The following is a 22231-nucleotide window of genomic DNA, read 5'->3' as shown; positions in this document are numbered from 1 at the left end:
TTCAGCAACTGTTATGTAAAGAAAAGGGGTAGGATTAAATAAGCTCTGCTTCTTCCTACTCCTTTTCGAACATGTTGAAAAGAGAAACTGGAAATTGTGATGTATCATGTTGTATGCTTGCATGTTCGAAATAAACTCAAACTCAAACTCAAACTCAAACCATTGATTTTAATTATTTCATATTTTTGAGTAATCACAGTGAAAAGATAAATAAAAAATCACAAAATATATTTGGGATCCAAAAGGTGCCCCACTCATAAAGTGATACATTTTTATTAGGTTTTTCTTTTACTTTCAACACTTAAGTTACGAGATCAACTTCAGATATATCTGTCGATTTTATGCTGGAACTATTATTTTGGTTTTTTTATGCGCTTTTGTCAAAGAAAACTTTGATGTTTTTATATGGCTACTACACAATATATGCAATATTTACCACATAAAACACTTTAAAGTGAAATATTTGAAGTAATTGGAGCCCTGAAAATAATTCATTATAACATGGATTTTTTGTCATTATTTTTTTTTTTGGAGCAATGGCAAAAAAATAAAAATGAAGAAAGACAAAAGAAAATAAAACAGCCTGCATGACAGCTTTTGTGTCAACATTGCAACTTTTTCTCTTTAGATTTCACGTCATTCCACTTTTTTTAATGTTCTTTTTTATTTTTACAATAGTATTTCCAGAATGTTTGGCGGGCCGGTAAACAATTAGCTGCGGGCTGCACTTTGGACACCCCTGCTTTAGGGGCTCCGTATAAATCAAATCATAATTTTTTTTTTTTTTTTTTTTTTTGTCCAGTCCAGCTTCTCAGGCAAATCATATAGTTGATGTAGATGCCCATATCTCGTGTTGCCTTATTTGTATTTGACTTTATTAAATGTATTTATATTATCATTTGGTGCAGCCGGGCCGGAGCCGGAGGGGATAGAAGGAGAAAAAAAGAAAGACAGAGGGGGAAATTGTGGGGACAAGAGAGGGATTAGACAGAGAGACAAAAACAACAACAGCAAACACAACAATAACAACAACAACAATAGAGCAACATCAGCAAATACGACATGTACAAATATGATGGTAAAAGTAATAGCAAATAAGCAGTTAGCGAAATAAATAATAATACAGAAATGACAATGAGCATTATTACACTACAAATGGAGCAATACAAATACCAATAGAAATAGCGCTATTGATAATGAACAATATCAATAATTTACCTCTATTATCAACAATACAGTTGTTCAAATGCAACAATACATATACGTAATGATCATTTTCAAAAATCTATAAAAAAAAGTTACTTTTTAAAAAAAAATAGAAATCTATTTTTAAAAGGCGTTTTTAGGCCATCTCCATGCAACTAGAACGAGCTTTTCTAGCCTGTGACAACTTTTGAAAAAGTTTAATTATGATTATTATACCAAATAATACATTGCGAGAATCGGTCTGAATCGAAAATTGAGTTGACTCGAGGAATCGGTTCTGGATCGAATCGTCACCCCAGGAATCAGAATTCGTTCGGTGTCCAAAGAGTCTCACCCCCAGTTATCAGCATGAATCATAGTACATACTTGTAATATATTGTACTACGGAATGTTAGAAAAGGCTTGATTACGTGAAATTCCGCAGAGAATAATGATAGGTAGGAAAAACATCCATATATGTTTTTGAAGTGGAGTGGTAATAATTTCTTTTTTGGCGACATAGTGGTCAAAACAATTAATTATTTTTTAGAATTTTTAATTTTAATTTTTATTTTTATTTTTATTTTTATTTATTTTTTTAATTTTAATTTTAAATTTTTTTATTTTTAATTTTATTTATTTATTTATTTATTTTTTTTGTCCTGTCCAGCTTCTCAGGCAAATCATATAGTGATGTAGATGCCCAGAATACTTTACAAAAGAGAACAATTAATTAAATTATTACTTTACAAAAGAGAACAATTAATTACATTAAGCTCATGAAGTTGAATAATGCAGACACGTTTGTTACTGGCTATTTTCTAATACGCTCCTGCTTTTAGAGTCATTTTCAGCTATATTTATTTGATACAAATGTTGTGTTTTAACACTGCAATATTGTTCAATTTAGGTCACTTATTACATATGTATAGCTTGTGTGCTATTGCGCGCTTGGCTGTTGTGTAGCTGCTAGCTCCTAGTAACCTATAGCCTACCATGATTAGCACCAACCTTATGTGCTTATTCTAGGACATGGACATGTTTTTTACAGGACTGCAAGGATACAAGCCGATATAACATTGATACTGTAAATTCTGGACTAAAAGCGGCTACTTTTTTCCTACGCTGTGAACCGTGCGGCTTTTAAAACGGTCACGGACAGCCCTAATGAAAATAGAAAAAAAAAAACAAGCAATCATCTTTTGGATGAGTCCGCGGACTGCAGGTGCTACAGTGTCCTTCTATTTAGTGCTTTCAACCGGAAGTAAAAGTCCTGTTTCGTATTCTTGCCATCCATAGCGTTACTACTTGCATAGATTCTTCATTCATCACTCCAAACTCCGTTTATAATTTTTACAGTATAACTAAAACAACTAACTAAACCGTCCCGTGTGTGATGTCTGTAGGAGTGTTTTCATGCATATTTGTACGTGCTATTGTGTGCTTAGCTGTCGTGTAGCTGCTAGCTCCTAATAGCCTATAGCCTACCATGTTTACATTTTAATGACTTGACTAAAATACAAGAAAAGAACAATCTTATGTGTTTATTGGAGGACGATTTAGATGTTAACTGGCTGTCCAGTTTTGCACGAGTAAACACGTTGCAGGACTGCTCTTATCGGAGCTTTTCGGAGATTTTACATGTATGCTGATATCATTCGATATTTTTTCCGATCAAGACACTCCTATTTTGCACACTACCACAACCTACAGAAGTGGTTCCCAACCTTTTTGTACTTGCGGACCGGTCAATGCTTGAAAATTTATCCCACGGACCGGGGTGGGGGGGAAGGTAGTAAAAAAAAAAAAAAATTTGTTTTTTTTTTTGTCATAAAGAAATACAATCATGTGTGCTTACAGACTCTATCCCGGCAGACTGTATTGATTTATATTGATGTATAATGTATATATTGTGTTTTTATGTTGATTTAATTAAAAATTAAAAAAAATTAAAACCTTTTTTTTTTTTTTTTTTTTTTTAAATTTCTTGTGCAACCGCGGCCCGGTACCAATTGGTCCACGGACCGGTACCGGGCTGCGGCCCGGTGGTTGGGGACCACTGACCTACAGGACGAGATTGGAACGTACACTTCATGATTATTCTTGATTGAACAAATCAAACGTATATATTTGCTTTTGTTTGTTTGTTTTTTTTTGCCTTGGCGAAGGTCTGCGCTCTACAAAATGTGTCTTTTTCATCTCCTAGACGAGCTGACGGTGCCTCGCTACCGCACAGAAAAACCCTCCAAGTCTCCGCCGCCGCCGCCGCCCAGACGCAGCTTCCCATCGTCTCCAGGCCTGACCACCCGCAGTGGGGAGACCCTGGTTCCGGGGAAAAGCGTCAAGGTAACAAATACATATTTACACTATCGGAGTTCAGTAAAGACAGTCGCTATGTTTCCATGCACTAAATTAGTCTGATTTCTCAAATAGTAGTTTTTTCGTATTTTCACACTTTTGTATGAAGTCCAAGTGTCCATGCCCACTTTCTAATGCGACTATTGGACATCTGCATGCAGTGTTGGGTTAGTTACTGAAAACCAGTAACTAGTTACAGTTACTAGTTACTTTATTTCAAAAGTAACTCGGTTACTTACACCAAAAAGTAATGCGTTACTGTGAAAAGTAACTATTTAGTTACTTATTTTTTTCTTCCTCTTTTTTTAAGGCTCCCATTAATGCCCTTTTAGCCTTCATTTCAGTACTGTTATTGCACTGGAGAATAATACAATGTGTTGATCAACTTGACATGCATTTGCATCACTGAACTCTGCTAAGCAATGTGCTCTACATACAACACACAAAGACAAAGATATGTTACAAAGGGCCAATTTGTTTCAGGCCAGAACAAATTGACACAACTATTTTGAATAGCTGCAACATAACATACATAAGTAACAAACAGCATAATAACAACATAGCTGTAAAGCAAGAAAGGCACACACTACATACACAAAGCCTAACCAGGCATTTTTTCCTCAAGGAATTCTGACACAAAATCATGTCTGAAGCCCGGAACACTCTACACATTTCCCCAGTTTTAGTTTAGAGGTAAGGAAAGATTAGCCTGGCCCACTAGGATCCCTCTTTATGTTTGTGAACTTTATAGTCTATACCAGGGGTCGGCAACCCAAAATGTTGAAAGAGCCATATTGGACCAAAAATACAAAAACAAATCCGTCTGGAGCCGCAAAAAATGAGATATAAATTGAATTAAGAGGACTTAAAGGAAACTAAATGAGCTCAAATATAGCTACAAATGAGGCATGATGATGCAGCATCGATTAGCTTGCAGTCATGCAGTGACCAAATATGTCTGATTAGCACTCCACACAAGTCAATAACATCAACAAAACTCACCTTTTGTGCACTCATGCACAACGTTTAAAGTTTGGTGGACAAAATGAGACAAAAAAAGAAGTGGCATAAAACACGTCCTAGAAAGTCGGAGAAAGTTAGACATGTAAACAAACTGAGGTGAGTTCAAGGACCGCCAAAATTAGTAGGACAAAACGGCGCACGCCAAATACTCGAATCAGTGAAGCATGTTTAATACAAACAGTGTGCTTTATAACAATTAGGGAGGTTTGTGTCATGTTTGTCCTCCTACACAAACCATATTAAAACAAAAAAAAAAATTTTTTCCCCTCATCTTTTTCCATTTTTCATACATTTATGAAAAAGCTCCAGAGAGCCACTAGGGCGGCGCTAAAGAGCCGCATGCGGCTCTAGAGCCGCGGGTTGCCGACCCCTGGTCTATACATTTAGAGTGATGTGATAGTCAAACACTCTAGAAGTCTAGAATGAAAGAGTATGTAAGAGAATTGACAGCAACGTTCCCTCTAAGGTGCGCGCCTGTGCAATTGCGCACTGCTCAGGCGTCCTCTGCGCACGGCAAATCTATGCCACGCACAAAATCAAATAAAAAAATAAGCGCATAACAATTTTCGACACGACACGGACACGACAGAGAAAACACTTTTCGTCATCCTTGTTCAAATATTGTAACGTCTGTCGAGACGCTTTGAGGACATGAATTCCACCCATCACTTTACTGAGCAAAACTCTTTATTGTCGGCCATAAACACATCACCAAAACATTAGTAAAAAAAATGATATCTAGCCAAAGTGGTCATTTTCTGCAGTACAAACCAGACCAAAAGCAACTTTGTTATATCAACAGCAGCCGCTCGCTCTTTCTCACTTGCGCCAACACATGCACATATGGCACTTAGCCGGTGATGCGTTTACAGCCACACAAAAAGTCGGACAACTCCAACACCACACATAAAGTGTCATTCCAGGTCGTTACACTATGATTTACCAATCAAATGTGTGCTTATTCTAGTGTCATTTATTAGGAATCTTAATTTATAAATATTAATCATGAAATGCTGTTAGTATATTAAATACTAATAAAAATATATTTTTTACAAACAGGAAGTTGCAGGAATGTACACATTATCCCCTGCTTACATCTCATTGTGCAACATGTGAATGGGAACTAAATGTAATGTCTGAAAGGGGTACAAATTATTTCCAAAGCAGGACCTCCACCCAGACAAACAATACAAGTACACAGTTCATGAAAAACTACATTTTGTATTATTGTCATTGTAATTGGGCCTAAACACTTATATTAGAAAATAACCTCATGAAAATGACTGCTTTCATTTGATTATAATAATAAGAGAATGTTGTCTGTCTATCTGTGTTGGCACCGGGAATAAGGTGGGGACTTGTCCAGGGTGTACCCCGCCTTCCGCCCGAATGCAGCTGAGATACTCTCCAGCGACCCCGAAAGGGACAAGCGGTAGAAAATGGATGGATGGATGGAGATTGAACTTGTTATTTAGTCAGGTTTGGGACAGGTGTGCTGCTGGTGTAGCCACAGTGTGCACGTCTGATGTTGCTCACATGGGCTCCACTGAATGCTCAGGGAGTTTTTGCGTTTGCTCACACATGAAAAATTAGAGGGAACATTGCTTGACAGAGTGTGTACCTTCAGTGCTGAATGATGAGCAGAGGCAGAGTTAATCCTTAAATGGTGGTGGTGGAGGTGAAGTGGCATCGGAGTCTCTGTCTCTCTTTACTAGCTACGTTCGAAGCATGTTGCTTATGTAGCTTGTTTCAGCAGATTTGAATTGCTGTTTTGGGCAGTAGATGGGATCTTTGATCCAAAGCACAATTTAGATTTAACTAAAATGTTATTTTCTTTGTGCTCAACAAAAGAAAAGTAGTGAAAATATCTCCATGTTAACAAACTCGACTTCTGGCTCACCCACACCCAGACACACACAGAGCGCACGTCTCTCTTCTCCGGCTTGTGACACAAGAAGAATCAGAACGGTGACACTGCAGCGCTCCAATAAAACACACTTTATACTACATAAAAAGTAACGTAAAATAACGCAGTAACGCATCATGTAGTAACGGTAACTGAGTTACTGAATATAAAAAATAACGCGTTAGATTACTAGTTACCGGTGCCGAAACTAACGGCGTTACAGTAACGCGTTACAGTAACGCGTTACTTTGTAACACGTTAGTCCCAACACTGTCTGCATGTGACTGCACGACTTTCTGGGTCCAAGTAGGTAGACTCAGCAACACACCAGACAAGAACGCGCTCTGACCGCACGGCAGACAGAGCAGTTAACGAGGGGTCGCGAAAATCCAGCGATTTTAAAGAAAAAATTATCAAAATTGGTGAAGCTAAATGAAAAACAACAACTAACAATTAAAATTATTTTATCATTATATATGTTATTTCTTTGCATGATCGCAGGTGAGGCAGGTGAGGCAGTGCCTCACCTGCCTCCCCAGACCGCACGTCACTCGGATGAGTCTACGGTGGCGCCTTGTCATATTCCAAGCTTTATTCAGGTTTCAAAAATAGACAAATTCAATTGCGTCTCAGTTACTATTCGCATCAGAGATCTATTGTATTGCTGAAATCTTACAGCATTATATTCATCTTACTTACAGAAGTCCGATTCTGAAGAGGCGGAGAGCCAGAAGCCTCACATGAAACTGAGGAGGACGGTGTCGGAAAACCCTCGTCCCGCATCCACACCTCCCACGCTGTCCGGGGACAAGGTGGACGGCGAGCAGGAGAGAACCTCTGGCCAGTTGGAGGTAAGAGTGAAAGATCCTGTGACGTTCCTCGAATGGGAACGCTGTAATCGTCGCTATTGTACGACTACTAATTACCTCTGCACACATTTTATCGAATATTATGAGCTCATTCATCAAATTCAGAATCACCTATTTTCTGGCCAGGTATGTTTCACACACAAGGAATTTGACTTTCTCTCTTGTTTAATGTAATATAGGGGTGTCCAAAGTGCGGCCCGGGGGCCATTTGCGGCCCGCAGCTAATTGTTTACCGGCCCGCCACACATTTTGCAAAATTTGCAAAATTGATAATATTGCAAAAATTAAAAAAAACATTTGAAAAAAATGGAATGAGGTGAAATCTAACAAGAAAAAGTTGCAATGTTGACACAAAAGCTGCCATACAGGCTGTTTTTTTTTCTTTTGTCTTTATTTTTCTTTTTTTTTGCCATTGCTAAAAAAAAAAAAAAGACTAAAAATCTATGTTAGAATGAATTATTACTTAAAAAATATCACTTTAAAATGTTTTATGTGGAAAAAATATTGCATATATTGTGTGGTTGCCATACAAAAACATCAAAGTTTTATTTGACAAAAGAGCATGAAACAAACAAAATAATAGTTCAAACGTAAAATCGACAGATATATCTGAAGTTGATCTCGTAATTTAAGTGTTAAAAGTAAAAAAAAACTAATAAAAATGTATCACTTTATGAGTGGGGGACCTTTTGGATCCCAAATATATTTAGTAGGATTTTATTTAACTTTTCACTGTGATTACTCAAAAATATTAAAGACTTAAAATCAATGGTGTCCTGCATTATCGATCTTTTAAGGCTCTAACTACTAAATACTGCATATTTCCGTTTTACTATAAAAAACAAAGTTGTCTTTGAAAGAAAACCTTTTTTTTTTTTAACTTTACATCAACCTCAAGTTGATATAGAGATTTACTGTAAGCGTTAAATTAAAAAAAATAATAATAATTTGACTTATTTTTAACAGTTTAATGACTGAGACCCTTTATAGTCCCCGGGAGCCCTAAAGGTTAACAACAAAAAAAATCCATATATTTTGTTAAGGTTTGAAAATGAAAAATATCAAAATGGCCCCCACATGCTTTAATTTTTCCGTGTACGGCCCTCAGTGGAAAAAGTTTGGACACCCCTGGTGTAATCAATACATTTGAACAATTATACACCGGATTATAAGGCACATTAAAGGGGTCATATTATGATTTTTTATTTTTATTTAAAACACCTAACCCTAACCCTCTTGTGGTCCACATAACATGTGATGGTGGTTCTTTGGTGAAAATGTTGCATAGATGATGTTTTACAGATCATCTTCAAGTCGCGTTTTGAGCGTCTCTTCAAGATGCGCCGTTTTGTGGGCGGTCTTATTTACGTGGCTCACCTTCGGCAGCGTCTTCTCCCCGTCATCTTTGTTGTAGCGGTGTAGCGTGCAAGGACGGGAGTGGAAGAAGTGTCAAAAGATGGAGCTAACTGTTAAAATTATATTCAGACTTTAATTAAATCAATAACGGAGCAGCATCTCCTCATCCGTGACTCAATAATGCAACATCAACGCCGGAAATGTGTCCCGTGAAAAAACGTCCGTCGGAACCCTCTAATAACTAAAGTTCCGTGGGTGAATTATGTAAACTCACTACACCGGTATGTTTTAGCGCTTTCATGGTGAGTTTACTGACAGATATAAGTAAGAACTTTACACTACTTTATATTAGAAATGGCAGCAGCGGAGGATGAATGTCCCATAAGAAGATAGAGAAAAAGAAGCTTATGACTACGGTGTCAGCACAGACTACATTTTCAGGACTTATGCAGACCCCAAATACACATCAGCAGGTACCAGAAGGTAAGAAAAGTTGGTTTTGCATAATATTGCGAAACAAAACGGCAGGTAATATGTCTACTAATAGGTGTCTTTATACACCATAATAATACTTTTATTGCGCCGACAATCCATCAAGCGGTGCGGCTTCATAGCTTACCAAAGTCGTACTAAAACATTTTGATAGATTTTTGAGCGCCGTTTGTAATGTTCTATATCAGTGGTTCTTAACATTGTTGGAGGTATCGAACCCCACCGGTTTCATATGCGCATTCACCGAACCCTTCTTTAGTAAAGAAAAATTCAAATTCAAAACAAGGTTGTATGTTTTTTTTACTGGTGCTCAAAATGAACCGTGCAGGAACATCACCTTGTTTTGTTCAAAGAACAAAACCAACACAGTGCATAAACTCACAACAAATTACACACCTGAAAACCAGTGTGACTTCTGCTGTTGCCGTATCCGTAATACGACGATAGGGAGACCGCGGCGGAGGCTCCACCAAACCCCTGACGCTGACTCACCGAACCCCTAAGGTTCGATCGAACCCAGGTTAAGGAACCACTGTTCTATATATTCAATGGAACATATAAAATGTTGGTGTTGTTTACTTGAGTCATATTGCCATCATATATATATATATATCTTATGTTTGACTGCCATCTACTGGTCACACTTATCATTACACCATGTACCAAATAAAATAGTTTCGAAGTCGGTAAGCACAACTAAAAAAATTATTCTGTATATTAGGCGCACCGGGTTATAAGGCGCATTGTCGATTTTTGAGAAAATGAAAGGATTTTAAGTGTGCCTTATGGTCCGGAAAAATACGGTATCGTCCCTCAAGAATTTTGTATGTTAAAATTGCGGCGGTTTATACAAATTCAACCAATCCCAGCAAAAAAACTTTGTCCAATACCCGCAACTTAACCGCACACTTTAGCCAATCTGTGTACGCCAAACAGGCACAGCAATGTGCAACAATATACTCTTCATTGCATAAACTGCACCAATTGTCATCCTCCCACGTAGCTCAGACCTACTTCCTGTTCCTGTCAACTTTGCTAAGCCTTCTGGGTAATGTGATACATAAACATTTACTTCCAAGTTTACATGTGTTTATATATCTATGTAACCTTTGTTTATCCAGGGAGTAGACTTTCATTTGCAAGCAATTACATGTTAGGGATGTTGAAGTGTGATGATAATTACTCATCTTCTCTCATTTATCTACACAAATTAAAGCTGTGGATCACTCTAAACAGTTCACAAATGCTCGTAACGTGCGCTGGTGAATGTGTTGCAACATAAATTCATGTTTAAGACGGACAAACACTTTTAAACTGTAAAACAAACACGGAGAATGTCTGCAACTTGTGGACGACAGAGCAGACAGCGGACAATAAGGAAGTCTTTGGTGGTGTTTATTTCTGTAATATGACTATAATGGCGCAATTTCAACATGCAAATTCCTAGAGGGACTGATTTATGACGATACCGTATTTTTCAGACTATAAGGCGCACTTAAAGGCCTACTGAAATGAATTTTTTTTATTTAAACGGGGATAGCAGATCTATTCTATGTGTCATACTTGATCATTTCGCGATATTGCCATATTTTTGCTGAAAGGATTTAGTATAGAACAACGACGATAAAGATTGCAACTTTTGGTATCTGATAAAAAAAAAGGCTTGCACCTACCGGAAGTAGCGTGACGTAGTCAGTTGAACATATACGCAAAGTTCTCTATTGTTTACAATGATGGCCGCATGAAGTGAGAGAGATTCGGACCGAGAAAGCGACAATTTCCCCATTAATTTGAGCGAGGGTGAAAGATTTGTGGATGAGTAAAGTGCAAGTGAAGGACTAGTGGGGAGTTGAAGCTATTCAGATAGGGAAGATGCTGTGAGAGCCGGGGGTGACCTGATATTCAGCTGGGAATGACTACAACAGTAAATAAACACAAGACATATATATACTCTATTAGCCACAACACAACCAGGCTTATATTTAATATGCCACAAATTAATCCTGCATAAAAACACCTGCGTGTTTGTTATGCTAGCTCCTAGCTCCTCTGCTAGCTCCTAGCTCCATAGAACACGCCAATACAATTCAAACACCTGATCAACACACACAATCACTCAGCCCAAAAGACCGTTCACCTAACCCAAGGTTCATAAAGCTTATATATTTTTTAAAAGTTACGTACATACGCAAAAAAAAGTTGCGCACATACGGTCAAGCGATCAAATGTTTAGAAGCCAAAGCTGCATACTCACAGTAGCACGTCTGCGTCTTTGTCATCCAAATCAAAGTAATCCTGGTAAGAGTCTGTGTTGTCCCAGTTCTCTACAGGCGTCTGTGTATCGAAGTCAAAAGTCCTCCTGGTTAGAGTCTCTGTTATCCGAGTTCTTCCATCTTGACTGCATCTTCCGGGAATGTAAACAAAGAAGCGCCGGCTGTGTACTGTTGTGGCTGACTACGTTCGAAAAATACGTCCATTTCGCACCGACAACTTTCTTCTTTGCTTGCTCAGCTTCCTTCTCCATAATGCAATGAACATGATTGCAACAGATTCACGAACACAGATGTCCAGAATACTGTGGAATTATGAAATGAAAACAGAGCTTTTTCGTATTGGCTTCAATGTGGAAGGCATACCCGTGTTCGCCGGGCCACGTCACGCGCATACGTCATCCTCAGAGGCGTTTCGAACCGGAAGTTTAGCGGCAAATTTAAAATGTCACTTTATAAGTTAACCCGGCCGTATTGGCATGTGTTATAATGTTAAGATTTCATCATTGATATATAAACTATCAGACTGCGTGGTCGGTAGTAGTGGCTTTCAGTAGGCCTTTAAAATCCTGCCAAAACTCGACAGTGCGCCTTATAACCTGTTGCGCCTAATGTACGGAATAATTTTGGTTGTGCTTACAGACGTACTAAAAACATTTTGACAGCTTTTTGAGCGCCGTGTGTAATGTTCTATATTCTCAATGGAGCATTTCAAGTTTTGGTGTTGTTTACTGCCATCATATTGCAGTCTACATGTATCTCTTATGTACTGGTCACACTTATCATTACACCATGTACCAAATAAAATTGCCTCGAGGTCGGTAAGCACAACCGGAATTGTGCCGTACATTAGGCGCACCGGGTTATAAGGCGCACTGTTTTGAGAAAACAAAAGGATTTTCAGTGCGCCTTATAGTCCGAAAAATACGGTACTTAAATAACTGTTAAGTGCAAGGCTATTAAATAGTGCTGTGGTGAAGAGAGCAAAATATGTTGACGTGAATATGAGTTCGTACATTCAGTAAAGGAGTAGTTCCAAAGTTATTTCACGGCGTTCATCAGATTGATAGCCTGAGGGGAAGAGACTGTTGTTATGACAGGTTGTTTTGGCGTACAGTGATTTATAGCGCCTGCCGCAGGGGAAGAGTTTGAACAGTGTGTGACCAGGGTGTGACCAGGGTCTGAGGACTCTGCAGTGATGCTCTCTGCTCGTTTCCTGACCCTGGATCGGTATAAGTCATGGATGGGGAGAAGGTCAACACCGATTATCTTTTCTGCAGTCCATGCACACTGCAAAAACTGAAATCTAAGTAAGATGAAATATCTCAAATAAGGGTGATATTTGCTTATTTTCTGTCTGATAAGATAATTCTTCTCACTAAGCCGATTTTATATTAGAGTGTTTTACTTGTTTTAAGGGTTTTGGTCCTAAATGATCTCAGTAAGATATTACAGCTTGTTGCTGAGATGTTATGACCTATATTGAGTAAAACATGCTTGAAACTAGAATATCAAGTGTTGCAAAGCTGTGTCATCAACACTCACAAGTATAAAACTACTTTTTTAAAGTAATAATTTCTTACTTCAAGCATGAAAAAAAAATCAGGATGCCGAGCGCATATCATCATGTCAAGATAATGGCACTAGCACAGGGGTGTCCAAAGTGCGGCCCCGGGGGCCATTTGCGGACCGCAGCTAATTGTTTACCGGCCCGCCGAACATTCTGGAAATACTATTGTAAAAATAAAATAGAACATTAAAAAAAGTGGAATGAGGTGAAATCTAACGAGAAAAAGTTGCAATGTTGACACAAAAGCTGCCATGCAGGCTGTTTTTTTTTTCTTTTGTCTTTCTTTGTTTTTCTTTTTTTGCCATTGCTCAAAAAAAAAAAAATAATGACAAAAAAATCCATGTTATAATGAATTATTTTCAGGGCTCCAATTACTTCAAATATTTCACTTTAAAATGTTTTATGTGGTAAATATTGCATATATTGTGTAGTAACCATATAAAAACATCAACGTTTTCTTGGACAAAAGCGCATAAAACAAACAAAATAATAGTTCCAGCGTAAATCGACAGATATATCTGACGTTGATCTCGTAACTTAAGTGTTGAAAGTAAAAGAAAAACCTAATAAAAATGTATCACTTTATGAGTGGGGCACCTTTTGGATCCCAAATATATTTAGTGATTTTTTATTTATCTTTTCACTGTGATTACTCAAAAATATGAAATAATTAAAATCAATGGTGTCCTGCATTATTGATCTTTTACGGCTCTAATTACTAAATACTGCATATTTCAGTTTTACTATAAAAAAACTAAGTTGTTTTTGACAGAAAAGCCATAAAACATTTTTTTTAATTTGTATTACTTTATATCAACTTGAAGTTGATATAGAGATTTACTGTAAGCGTTAAATAAATTTAAAAAAATAATAATCTGACTTATTTTTAATATTTTAATGAATGAAACCCTTTATGGCAGGGGTCCCCAAACTTTTTGACTAGGGGGCCGCATTGGGTTAAAAAAATTTGGCCGGGGGCCAGGCTGTGTATATATTGCCAGACTTACATATATATATATACATTGTCTTTGTAATCCGTTTTGTCATTTAACATCAATTAACATTTATGTTCATCAACATTTAACATTGTCACGTTATCGATGGGAAAATTCATTTTTAGACAATATGATTTGCCTGAGCGACTAGGAGACACCAAGAGTAACAAGCGGTAGAAAATGGATTAGAAAGGAAAGATTTTAAAAAAATAAAAAATATTATTTTTATTTTTTTTTTTAACTTGGGACTTCTTGTGGGCCGGATTTTGGATGCTGGGGGGCCGGATCCGGCCCGCGGGCCGTAGTTTGGGGACCCCTGCTTTATGGTCCGGGACCCCTAAAGGTAAAATAAATAAAAAATGCATATATTTTCTTTTGTTTTGAAAATGAAAAATATCAAAATGGCCCCCACATGCTTTAATTTTTCCGTGTGCGGCCCTCAGTGGAAAAAGTTTGGACACCCCTGCACTAGCATTTACTTAATTTAAGAATATTTTTCAACATATTGAGCAAAAATATCTCTTTTTTTTTCTACCAAGAAAAGTGCACTTGTTATTAGTGAGAATATACTTACTTTAAGGTATTTTTGGGTTAATTGAGGTTAGCTAATTTTACTTGTTTTGGAAAGTCTTGACAAGCCAAATTTTCTTGTTTTATTGGCAGATAATTTTGCTTAGTTCAAATAAAATACCCCTCATTTTTGTATTTTTTTTCTTTATTTTGAACACTGACTTTTTGCAGTGCAGGGGTGTCCTTCTATAAGTGCCCGTGGCATGATGCAGACGGATGGATCTTTTTGAAACAACCTGCCTGAGGTTTAGCAGTCATTTCTTTTTGTAAGGCAAGCGAGTAGTTGAGTCTGGAAAAGTGAAGCCGGGATTCGAACCGGGTCTAAAAGTTAAAGGCCTACTGAAAGGATATTTTCTTATTCAAACGGGGTTAGCAGATCCATTCTATGTGTCATACTTGATCATTTCGCGATATTGCCATATTTTTGCTGAAAGGATTTAGTAGAGAACATCGACGATAAAGTTTGCAACTTTTGGTCGCTGATAAAAAAGCCTTGCCTGTACCGGAAGTAGCGTGACGTCACAGGTTGTGGAGCGCCTCACATCTGCACATTGTTTACAATCATGGCCACCAGCAGCGAGAGCCATTCAGACCGAGAAAGCGACGATTACCCCATTAATTTGAGCGAGGATGAAAGATTTGTGGATGAGGAAAGTGAGAGTGAAGGATTAGAGGGCAGTGGAAGCCATCTAGATAGGGACTTGATTGATTGATTGAGACTTTTATTAGTAGGTTGCACAGTGAAGTACATATTCCGTACAATTGACCACTAAATGGTAACACCCGAATAAGTTTTCCAACTTGTTTAAGTCCACCAGAAGATGCTGTGAGAGGCGGGTGGGACCTGATATTCAGCTGGGAATGACTAAAACAGTAAATAAACACAAGACATATATATACTCTATTAGCCACAACACAACCAGGCTTATATTTAATATGCCACAAATTAATCCCGCATAACAAACACCTCCCCCCTCCCGTCCATATAACCCGCCAATACAAATCAAACACCCGCACAACACACTCAATCCCACAGCCCAAAGTACCGTTCACCTCCCCAAAGTTCATACAGCACATATATTTCCCCAAAGTTACGTACGTGACATGCACATAGCGGCACGCACGTACGGGCAAGCGATCAAATGTTTGGAAGCCGCAGCTGCGTACTCACGGTAGCGCGTCTGCTATCCAACTAATTTTTTTATTTTTTTTGTCTTACAAAGTACAAAGAAGAAGAATTATGAGAAATACTTCTAACCTTATTAAAAATAAGATATTCTTCATCTCAGTATGTTAATAATGACCGAATTAATTAATTACATATTATAAAACTGTTGTGTATACTAATTCATAGATGTTATTTTATTATATAAAAAGGTCAGTAAATGATTCTATATCATTGTAAATGCTTTGACGTGGGAAAGGGGTAGGATTAAATAAGCTTTGCTTCTTCCTACTCCTTTTCGGGCATGATGTAAAATGAAATGATATGAAATTGTGTGACGTATTAAGATGTACGTGTGTTCATGTTCGAAATAAACTAAAGAAAGAAAGAAAGTCCTCCTGGTCGTGTTGCTGCAGCCGGCCGCTAATACACCGCTTCCCACCTACGGCTTTCTTCTTTGCTGTCTCCATTGTTCATTAAACAAATTGCATAAAGATTCACCAACACAGATGTCCAGAATACTGTGGAATTTTGCGATGAAAACAGACGACTTAATAGCTGGCCACAATGCTGTCCCAAAATGTCCGCTACAATCCGTGACGTCACGCGCAAACGTCATCATACCGAGACGTTTTCAGCAGGATATTTCGCGGGAAATTTAAAATTGCACTTTACTAATCTAACCCGGCCGTATCGGCATGTGTTGCGATGTTAAGATTTCATCATTGATATATAAACTATCAGACTGCGTGGTCGGTTAGTAGTGGCTTTCAGTAGGCCTTTAAATGGGCGATGTCAGAGTTGTGTGATTAAAAGTCCTTTCCTGGTTTGTAGGGCAGACCTTTGTGTTCTGTTGCACACATCATGTTGACTGACTGTTGGCCAGCTTCAGCGTCCCCCCCTGAGGATCCTGTCAGAGATTTGTCCCCCTGTCCTGTAAAAACAAGGCCTTCCGTGATGAATTCACCCGCTCGGCGAGAGTTAAGGTTGCGACATTCCTTCTCCGAGGAAGAAGAGAAACGGGAAGTGACTCTGCTCCTCACAGAGCTGGAGATGAGGGCGCTTTCTCCGTTAGAAGCACAGGAGCTCAGCGGCGCCATGGGAGTCATTTTCCAGACCCGGACTATCTCAGCCGGCGCGGAGCTCTCGGACGTCCACTTGAGCGAGCGGCCTCTGCTGCTGCTCTTCAGGGAGGAGACCACGATCAAGGACGCTTACAAGCTGCTGCTCGGCCTCCTGGAGTCGTCTCATCCTCAGCCCAGACCCAGGAGAACATCCTCCGTGGCTCGCCCGAGCCAGCGGAGCTCCCTGGTGACGGCTCTGAGGAGAGGGGCGGAGACCGGGGACGTGGTTCTCCGACTTCAACACGGCGCCGGCGCCACGGATTCTCAGTCCGTGGAGGTATCTCAAGCAGGAGAGAATGTCCGCCGCAGCACCTTCAAGAGGCTGGACAGCTTGGAGGAGACCATTCGCCAGTTGGAGAACACCCTGATAGAGATCAGCGCCGGTTCCTGCGCGGAGGAGCTCCCACCCGAACCCACCAGGAGGAAGCCGGCGGTTCCGCCCAAGCCGACATCGAGCCAGGTTCATTTCTCCTAACTCACCTTCATCCTTTTTCATTTTCTTCTCTGAGGGTCTGCGGGAGCTTTTCTGATGTCTGCTCCTTTCATTGGCTCACGGGGGGGGGGGGGGGGATGGCGGCACAGACACCAGACATATCTGCGCTGTGATTGGTTGTTTGCTTTCCACATTTTCACTCTTTACTTCTTTACACTGGCAATAAAAAAAGGCATCTTATTTTTTTATTGTTCTTTATTCTTTGTGACAACTTTTTGTCTTTGCATCTTTCTTCTGACTCTCTTTTACTCTGTTAGTTTTATTGAGAATTTCAAATAATCATATTTAGGTTTTCATTAGAGATGTCCGATAATGGCTTTTTTGCCGATATTGTCCAACTCTTAATTACCGATTCCGATATCAACCGATACCGATATATACAGTTGTGTATATATACACATTATTATGCCTAATTTTGTTGTGATGCCCCGCTGGATGCGTTAAACAATGTAACAAGGTTTTCCAAAATAAATCAACTCAAGTTATGGGAAAAAAATGCCAACATGGCACTGCCATATTTATTATTGAAGTCACAAAGTGCATTATTTTTTTTAACATGCCTCAAAACATGGTGGGCGGGTATTGGGATAGCGTGGGATGCATATTGTAGCGTCCCGGAAGAGTTAGTGCTGCAAGGGGTTCTGGGTATTTGTTCTGTAGTGTTTATGTTGTGTTACGGTGCGGATGTTCTCCCGAAATGTGTTTGTCATTCTTGTTTGGTGTGGGTTCACAGTGTGGCGCATATTTGTAACAGTGTTAAAGTTGTTTATACGGCCACCCTCAGTGTGACCTGTATGTCTGTTGACCAAGTATGCGTTTGCATTCACTTGTGTGTGTGAAAAGCCGTAGATATTATGTGATTGGGCCGGCACGCAAAGGCAGTGCCTTTAAGGTTTATTGGCGCTCTGTACTTCTCCCTACGTCCGTGTACCACTCCGTACAGCGGCGTTTTAAAAAGTCATATATTTTACTTTTTGAAACCGATACCGATAATTTCCGATATTACATTTTAAAGCATTTATCGGCCGATAATATCGGCAGTCCGATATTATCGTACATCTCTATATGGAATAATACTTTAATGTGCCACAATTAGAGATGTCCGATAATGGCTTTTTTGCCGATATTCCGATATTGTCCAATTCTTAATTACCGATTTCGATATCAACCGATACATACAGTCGTGGAATTAACACATTATTATGCTTAATTTTGTTGTGATGCCCCGCTGGATGCATTAAACAATGTAACAAGGTTTTCCAAAATAAATCAACTCAAGTTATGGGAAAAAAATGCCAACATGGCACTGCCATATTTATTATTGAAGTCACAAAGTGCATTATTTTTGTTAACATGCCTCAAAACATGGTGGGTGGGTATTGGGATAGCGTGGGATGCATATTGTAGCGTCCCGGAAGAGTTAGTGCTGCAAGGGGTTCTGGGTATTTGTTCTGTTGTGTTTATGTTGTGTTACGGTGCGGATGTTCTCCCGAAATGTGTTTGTCATTCTTGTTTGGTGTGGGTTCACAGTGTGGCGCATATTTGTAACAGTGTTAAAGTTGTTTATACGGCCACCCTCAGTGTGACCTGTATGGCTGTTGACCAAGTATACCTTGCATTCACTTGTGTGTGTGAAAAGCCGTAGATATTATGTGATTGGGCCGGCACGCAAAGGCAGTGCCTTTAAGGTTTATTGGCGCTCTGTACTTCTCCCTACGTCACGACACGCCTCCAACCAACCCTCTTCCCCGTCGCCTCTTCCGCAGCGCTCCAATAAAATACTCAGATCTTATCAGTTTCTAGCCGATACTACATAAAAAATAACGTAAAATAACGCAGTAACGCATCATGTAGTAACGGTAACTGAGTTACTGAATATAAAAAATAACGCGTTAGATTACTAGTTACCGCCGTAACGCGTTAGTCCCAACACTGGTAATGAGGTACAACATATGCACCAAAAGTTCAGCAAAAAATGAGCATTAAAGGCCTACTGAAATGAAATGTTCTTATTTAAACGGGAATAGCAGATCCATTCTATGTGTCATACTTGATCATTTCGCGATATTGCCATATTTTTGCTGAAAGGATTTAGTAGAGAACATCGACGATAAAGTTTGCAACTTTTGGTCGCTGATAAAAAAGCCTTGCCTGTACCGGAAGTAGCGTGACGTCACAGGTTGTGGAGCTCCTCACATCTGCACATTGTTTACAATCATGGCCATCAGCAGCGAGAGCGATTCGGACCGAGAAAGCGACGATTACCCCATTAATTTGAGCGAGGATGAAAGATTAGGGACGGCGTGGCGAAGTTGGTAGAGTGGCTGTGCCAGGAATCGGAGGGTTGCTGGTTACTGGGGTTCAATCCCCACCTTCTACCATCCTAGTCACGTCCGTTGTGTCCTTGGGCAAGACACTTCACCCTCGCTCCTGATGGGTGTTGGTAGCGCCTTGCATGGCAGCTCCCTCCATCAGTGTGTGAATGTGTGTGTGAATGGGTGAATGTGGAAATACTGTCAAAGCGCTTTGAGTACCTTGAAGGTAGAAAAGCGCTATACAAGTATAACCCATTTATCATTTATTTATCATTTGTGGATGAGGAAAGTGAGAGTGAAGGATTAGAGGGCAGTGGAAGCGATTCAGATAGGGAAGATGCTGTGAGAGGCGGGTGGGACCTGATATTCAGCTGGGAATGACTAAAACGGTAAATAAACACAAGACATATATATACTCTATTAGCCACAACACAACCAGGCTTATATTTAATATGCCACAAATTAATACCGCATAACAAACACCTCCCCCCTCCCGTCCATATAACCCGCCAATACAACTCAAACACCCGCACAACACACTCAATCCCACAGCCCAAAGTACTGTTCACCTCCCCAAAGTTCATACAGCACATATATTTCCCCAAAGTTACATACGTGACATGCACATAGCGGCACGCACGTACGGGCAAGCGATCAAATGTTTGGAAGCCAAAGCTGCGTACTCACGGTAGCGCGTCTGCTATCCAACTTATTTTTTTATTTTTTTTTGTCTTACAAAGTACAAAGAAGAAGAATTATGAGAAATACTTCTAACCTTATTAAAAATAAGATATTCTTCATCTCAGTATGTTAATAATGACTGAATTAATTAATTACATATTATAAAACTGTTGTGTATACCAGGGGTCACCAACCTTTTTGAAACCAAGAGCTACTTCTTGGGTACTGATTAATGCGAAGGGCTACCAGTTTGATACACACTTAAATAAATTGCCGAAAATAGCCAATTTGCTCAATTTACCTTTAACTCTATGTTATTATTAATAATTAATAATATTTACACTTAATTGAACGGTTTAAAAGAGGAGAAAACACGAAAAAAATGACAATAAAATTTTGAAACATGGTTTATCTTCAATTTCGACTCTTTAAAATTCAAAATTCAACCGAAAAAAAGAAGAGAAAAACTAGCTAATTCGAATCTTTTTGAAAAAATAAAAAAAATAATTTATGGAACATCATTAGTAATTTTTCCTGACTAAGATTAATTTTAGAATTTTGATGACATGTTTTAAAAAGGTTAAAATTCAATCTGCACTTTGTTAGAATATATAACAAATTGGACCAAGCTATATTTCTAACAAAGACAAATCATTATTTCTTCTAGATTTTCCAGAACAAAAATTTTAAAAGAAATTCAAAAGACTTTGAAATAAGATTTAAATTTGATTCTACAGATTTTCTAGATTTGCCAGAATAATTTTTGGGAATTTTAATCATAATAAGTTTGAAGAAATATTTCACAAATATTCTTCGTCGAAAAAACAGAAGCTAAAATGAAGAATTAAATTAAAATGTATTTATTATTCTTTACAATAAAAAAAAAAAATTACTTGAACATTGATTTAAATTGTCAGGAAAGAAGAGGAAGGAATTTAAAAGGTAAAAAGGTATATGTGTTTAAAAATCCTAAAATCCTTTTTAAGGTTGTATTTTTTCTCTAAAATTGTCTTTCTGAAAGTTATAAGAGGCAAAGTAAAAAAAATAATGAATTTATTTAAACAAGTGAAGACCAAGTCTTTAAAATATTTTCTTGGATTTTCAAATTCTATTTGAGTTTTGTCTCTCTTAGAATTAAAAATGTCGGGCAAAGCGAGACCAGCTTGCTAGTAAATAAATACAATTTAAAAAATAGAGGCAGCTCACTGGTAAGTGCTGCTATTTGAGCTATTTTTAGAACAGGCCAGCGGGCTACTCATCTGGTCCTTACGGGCTACCTGGTGCCTGCGGGCACCGCGTTGGTGACCCCTGGTGTATACTAATTCATAGATGTTATTTTATTATATAAAAAGGTCAATAAATGATTCTATATCATTGTAAACGCTTTGAAGTGGGAAAGGGGTAGGATTAAATAAGCTTTGCTTCTTCCTACTCCTTTTCGGGCATGATGTAAAATGAAATGATATGAAATTGTGTGACGTATTAAGACGTAAGTGTGTTCATGTTCGAAATAAACTAAAGAAAGAAAGAAAGTCCTCCTGGTCGTGTTGCTGCAGCCGGCCGCTAATACACCGCTTCCCACCTACGGCTTTCTTCTTTGCAGTCTCCATTGTTCATTAAACAAATTGCAAAAGATTCACCAACACATATATATATATAATATGAGCAAGCACCATGAGATGGGGCTGCCACTTGTAGTGACATGTGACAGTTTCGCAGCAACACTCTTGCCGGCCCGCTGTCAGCCGAGAGTGTGGCGTGCGACTCTCGGGGCCTTTTTAATGGCGAGGCGGGCACGGCTCCCGCCGAGGATCACACAACGTGTTCTTTCGTCATGGCGGCGCTCGTCGTTGCATCAC

General features: G+C 38.7%; 1 protein-coding gene across 7 annotated transcripts in view; it reads left to right on the top strand.

Moving 5' to 3' along the window:
* srcin1a (SRC kinase signaling inhibitor 1a) overlaps positions 1 to 22231 on the top strand; it is a 385766-nt gene that overhangs the window by 350050 nt on the left and 13485 nt on the right. For 6 of the 7 annotated variants that reach the window (XM_062050045.1, XM_062050042.1, XM_062050044.1 and 3 more), the window contains 3 exons: positions 3392 to 3531; positions 7174 to 7323; positions 16594 to 17343. In XM_062050045.1, coding sequence (XP_061906029.1) covers positions 3392 to 3531; positions 7174 to 7323; positions 16594 to 17343 — 1040 coding nt within the window. The remainder of the gene's footprint in view (positions 1 to 3391; positions 3532 to 7173; positions 7324 to 16593; positions 17344 to 22231) is intronic. The other variant, XM_062050046.1, reaches the window with a different exon arrangement.

The sequence above is a fragment of the Entelurus aequoreus genome, linkage group LG06, assembly GCF_033978785.1.
Source record: "Entelurus aequoreus isolate RoL-2023_Sb linkage group LG06, RoL_Eaeq_v1.1, whole genome shotgun sequence".
Classification (NCBI taxonomy): Eukaryota; Metazoa; Chordata; class Actinopteri; order Syngnathiformes; family Syngnathidae; genus Entelurus; species Entelurus aequoreus.
Note: the sequence above shows the minus strand (reverse complement) of the source record. Positions and strands in the feature narration are given on the sequence as shown.